Genomic DNA, 5,931 nt, shown 5'->3' on the forward strand with positions numbered 1-5,931 from the left:
ATCCAAAGAACAGAACCGATACCGATCCGAAAATATAGTACCAAACCCGAACATAAATTGATTAAATATTCGAATTATTCAAAATTTTGTTATTTAGAGAACCAAATCTGATCCGAACCGAAGTATTCGGGTACCCGAATTTATCTAAAAATAGATTTATATACTTATATATATATTAATTATTTTTAGATTTAACGTATATAAAACATTAAGAATGATACTTTTAAATTGGTTTAAATACTTGAAAATCTATATATAGATAGTCAAAAGTAAATATCTGCAATAGTTAAAGTATACTCAAATCACCAAAAATACTTAAAATAATTATTGATTCCATATCCAAAATTTTAAATCAAACCAATTGATATGTTAAGCTTAGGTATTCTGACATATGTTATTCAAATTTATAGGTAATATATTATTTTATTTATAGATTTTGAGAAATTTAAAATAGATAATGATTTAAAACTTTAAAAATAATTTAAATGGGTTATCCAAACGCGAACCAAACCCGCAAAGATCCGAATCAAACTCAAACCAAAATTTAGAAACATCCTAACAGGCTTAAATCTTTGACTCCGAAAACCCGAAACACAAACCGATCAGAACCAAACCCGTATGGGTGCCCGAAATCTCATCCCTATTCATTATTATATATCGTATACTGTCATCATATAATTAATTGTATTTTATACGTACCATCATATAAGTAATCATATAATTAATAGTATTTTATACGTACCATCATATAAATAATTACATATATTATATTTATAAAACTTAATAGGAAATATAAAAACGATAATTTGAGTTGGTATTTCAAATTGGGCTTTGTATTGTATTTTTATTATATATATTGACAACATTTTTGTATAATGGTTATTGAAAAATAGTTTAGTAAAAATCCATTTTTGAATATATGTATTAGTTTTTAATCAATTTTTGATATAAATCAACTTTAAATTATTATTTTGATTTGAAATATGTGTATAAAGTTTAAATTTTGTTTTATGGTTAGTTTAGAAAAGAAAAAGTTTTAGGCGATTAGATTGACCCGTTTTCGTATATTTTAAATCTCGCCCAGATAGATAGTTTTTTATAATATGATGGACTTTTAATTTTTCTTAAAAACATAAGCCCATTACTTTTTTTTCTTAATACTACTATCCTTGTTTCCAAACAAAATTAATTTTTTTTTAAAAGACTACAATTTATGTTTCCAAACACTCCAAATTTTTTTAATAGTCCTATTCAAGTCTCCAAACACTCCAATTTTGTACTTGAGTTTTAATAAGATAGACTAGATTTTGACCCGCGCAGGCGCGCGGGTGTATTTTTGAAAAATATGTTGATATTTGTTTTTCATGTAATTATTAGGATTTGGAAAAATGAATCCGAGGAACATAACCGATACCGATCCAAAGATATAGTACCAAACCCAAACATAAATTGATTAAATATTCTAATTATTCAAAATTTTGTTATTTAGAGAACCGAATCTGATCCGAACCGAAGTATTTGGGTATCCGAATTTATCTAAAAATAGATTTATATACTTATATATATTAATTATTTTTAGATTTAACGTATATAAAACATCAAAAATGATACTTTTAAATTGGTTTAAATACTTGAAAATATATATAGATAGTCAAAAGTAAATATCTGAAATAGTTAAAGTATACTCAAATCACCAAAAATACTTAAAATAATTATTGATTTCGTATCTAAAATTTTAAATCAAGCCAATTGATATGTTAAGCTTAAGTATTATGACATATGTTATTCAAATTTATACGTAATATATTATTTTATTTATACATTTTGAGAAATTTAAAATATATAATGATTTAAGACTTTAAAAATAATTTAAATTAGTTATCCAAACCCATACCAAACCCGCAAAGATCCAAATCGAACTCAAACCAAAATTTAGAAACATTCTAATAAGGCTGAAATCTTTGACCCCGAAAACCCAAAATACAAACCGATCAGAACTAAACCCGTATGGGTATCCAAAAGCCCATCCCTAGTCATTATTATATATCGTATTTTATCATCATATAATTAATCGTATTTTATATGTACCATCATATAAGTAATCATATAATTAATAGTATTTTATACATACCATCATATAAATAATTACATATATTATATTTTTAAAACTTAATATGAAATATGAAAACCATAATTTGAGTTGGTATTTCAAATTGGGCTTTGTATTATATTTTTCTTATATATATTGACAATATTTTTTTATAATGGTTATTGAAAAATAGTTTAGTAAAATCCATTTTTGAATACACTACAAGAAAACAGGGGGATTCTGATGGCCGAAATCGTCAGAAATTCGTCGGAATAGACCGATCTTGACGAATTTCTGACGAACCAGTCCGTCGGTATAATTTCGTCGGAAAAAAAAGATTCGTCGGAATTTCGTCAGACCTTCCGACGACTTTCTGACGAATACCGAGAAACGTCATTCTGACGAACTTCCGACGATATTCCGATGCGGACACACGAGACCAGAGTTCATCGGAAAAACTATATACCGAAGGAGCACATTCCTCGGACTATACCGACGAACCGAGTCCTCGGAAAATACCGACGGACTATGGTTCGTCGGAATTTTCCGAGGAACCTTCTCCGTCGGTATTTTCCGACGACTTCGTTCGTCGGTATATTCCGACGCCCTCAATTCGTCGGAATATATCAATTTTAAATACGAATTAATTTTGCATTTTTATATATTTTTTTATATTAAAAGTTAATTAATAAATAAATAAAATCTGAAATTTAAAACTAATAATATTATAGAATTTAAATTCATACAAACCGAAATAGAAAAAAAAACATTCAGAAAGTTAAAAATTCATACAAACCGAAATAGAAAAAAAACATTCAGAAAGTTTTAAAAAGCAGAAAAAACTAAGAACTCGAAGACATCAAACGATCTAGCTTCTGCATTATCTCGGCGCTGAACTTCTTCTGGAGCGGGAATATATGCGGGAACCGAGTTTTGTTCGTGAGACGATCCCGATGCACGGGAACTGCTCACCAAACTACGTCGAAGACGGGCTGCGGGGCGGGGTACATCCTCAGACCTAAAAAAAAATTAATACATCAAAAATCTTTTCAAATCATTTCTATTTTTAATGTTTTCATTTATATATTTACAAAAGGTTTTATAAACGTTTTAAAAAAACTATTAAACCTTTTATTATACATAGTTTATTACAGGAAACTTATAAAAAATTATAAAAATTTTAAAATTTTTTATTATACATGATTTATATATATATATATATATATATGTATACAAAATTATAAAATTTTTATAAATATAGAAAAATGTTGTTAAATATTTTTAAAATTTTTAAAAAACATTTTATTATACATAGTTTATTACTGGAAACTTGAAAAACGTTTTTAAAAATAAAAAAAAACGTTTTAGAAATAGTAAAACGTTTTGAATTTTAACAAACACACAAAATAATTCCAAGAAAAACTAAAACAACAATCCAAACAACAATCCTAACTTATATATCCTAAACTATCCATTCAATCCTAAAATTTTCAATCAAACAACCTAAAATCCGAGATCTAACTTCCAAAACCCTAAAAAAATGAGATAAAACAAGGTTGGGATGATTCTTACATGATTTGGGGTTTGGGGAAGAGATATGAGGGTGAGAAGAGGATTCGCCGGTGATAGGAGCTCGAGAATGGTCGGAATCGCCGTGAAAGGGAGAGAAATCGCGGAGAGGATTGAGAGAGAGGCGGAGGCGGAAATAACGAAGAAGGAAGAAGAAGGGTAATTATATTTAATGTTTCCGACGGACACAGGTTCGTCAGTATTCCGTCGGGATAATTAAATATATACCAATTGGCGGTTCGCGAAAATTTTCACGCGGTTTGGTTTTCCCGGGTAAATTGAAATTCCGACGGAATTGGTGTCCGTCAGTAGATTCCGACGGAATACTGACGACTTTTTCTGACCGAATTCCGACGACTTAGTGTTTAGGGGTTGATTACAAGTTTCTAAATGCAAAATCCAAATCTTTGATAATATATATAGTATTTGCATAAAGATTTAACAATAAAAATGTTTTTATAACACGATTTTACACAACAACATTTTTTGTAGTGTAAGATTAGATGAATATGATTGTATAAGTATATGAGTGTTAAGATGAGATGTTATGAAAACAATGATATGCATACATAAATATTTTAATGAGTTGTTATATTTGAACGGTTGTGATCTAATTCTATACTAAACACTTATTATGTGTTATTTTCATAGTTTTGGCATCTAAATTTATAGATTTTTATGTTTGAAATTTTTTAGAAACACATGTCCTCGGTAATTCGTCGGAATATACCGACGACATTCCGACGAACTTGTCTAGTTCGTCGGAATGTCGTCGGTAAATTCTGACGAATTACCGAGGACATTTCCAAACTTCAATGGAACCCTTTGTCGTCGCTATGTCGTCGGTATTTTGCGAGGGATTTCCGACGGAAACATGGTTCGTCGGAAATTCGTCAGAAAATTCCGACGGAATACCGACGACGGTAACATTTATATCTCTCAATCGGAATGTCGTCGGAAGTTCGTCGGTATATTCCGACGAATTTCCGACGACTACAACGGTTATATGTTTTATCAGAATGTCGTCGAAAAGTCGTCGGAATATTCCGACGAGCCATTTTTCCTCTGAAATTCGTCGGAAATGGCCGACGGAATTCCGACGACTTCAAATTTTTTGTTTTCGTCGGAAATTGGTCGGAAATCCGTCACAAACGTCCGACGAATTTTAATCCGTCGGAACCTCCGTCGGAATTCGGCGTGTTTTCTTGTAGTGATTGATGTGTCATTTTTGGAGTGAAGAAGAAGAATACGGAGAGGAAGAAGAAGAAGAAGAAGAAGGAAGCCATTGATATTCATGATGATGATACCTACACTTGAACGATCTTGGATGCTTCGACGGTGAACATACACACACCTTCTTTTCACCGCCGTCGTCACGGACACTCGCGATGGCTACCACCTCCGTCGTCACCGTCACTTCTGCCGCCGGTAACTTTGGCGGTGGAATAACAGGTGGGAGAATCTTTTTGTAGCACATTTTTGTTCGTTTCAGACTTTAGTTAAAACTACAGATTCTTCCTTTTTAAGATTTTGTGTTTGTGGTTTTACCAAAAGAAAGAGAAGTCGACTATAAATACTAGTCATGCTTAAAATATTATTAATTACATATTTATCCTTTAGTATTGTGTAGATGATACGTCGCCAGACAAAAAAACTTGAAACGTCACACGTGGTTAATGGTTTTGGTGCACGTCTTGATATTTGTACAAAAACCATGAGGTCAGAAATTTATTCTAGGATATATCCTGATCTTTATAATTAATAAAAGGAAAATGTAAAGGAAGTATTTGATTTGATATTTTAAAGAACTACTCCTTTAGGTTCCTTAATGATAAACTTTTTAAAAAAAATATTTATTTCAAAAGATATATTTTTGTATTTTCTATAAAAAAATTATAAACTTCAAGAAATTAATTGGTTTTATTGAATTATTATTAGTTTAAAGTTATTAAAAATTGAAAATTGAAAATTATAGAAAACAATATACTGTATTTATTATGATAGTTTAATATATTTTTTTAATATATGTGAAAATACTAAAAAAATTTATCTTTTAAGAACGGATGGAATAAATATTTATTGAAAAAACATTCCAGGACTTGAATTCGTATCAATTTGATCATTAGCTGGTGGTAAGTGTTTCTATTACAATGCCAAGCATATGATTAAGCATTATAGATACTAATGAATGACAATTGACAAAAAATACTTGACCATTCACGAGTTTTGGTTCGAGATTCTCCATATATAAAGAAAAATACTTGACCATTCAC

At 29.8% G+C, this 5,931-nt stretch overlaps 1 protein-coding gene across 1 annotated transcript; it reads right to left on the bottom strand.

The window, feature by feature from the left end:
- Positions 1 to 4,421: 4,421 nt before the first annotated feature.
- On the bottom strand, positions 4,422 to 5,223 carry LOC106445712. Its single transcript, XM_013887320.3, has one exon. It carries the CDS (start codon positions 5,133 to 5,135, stop codon positions 4,881 to 4,883), a length of 255 nt encoding a protein of 84 aa, XP_013742774.1. The 5' UTR covers positions 5,136 to 5,223; the 3' UTR covers positions 4,422 to 4,880.
- Between the last annotated feature and the right edge of the window lie 708 nt (positions 5,224 to 5,931).

This window comes from Brassica napus, chromosome A9 (assembly GCF_020379485.1).
Source record: "Brassica napus cultivar Da-Ae chromosome A9, Da-Ae, whole genome shotgun sequence".
Lineage (NCBI taxonomy): Eukaryota > Viridiplantae > Streptophyta > Magnoliopsida > Brassicales > Brassicaceae > Brassica > Brassica napus.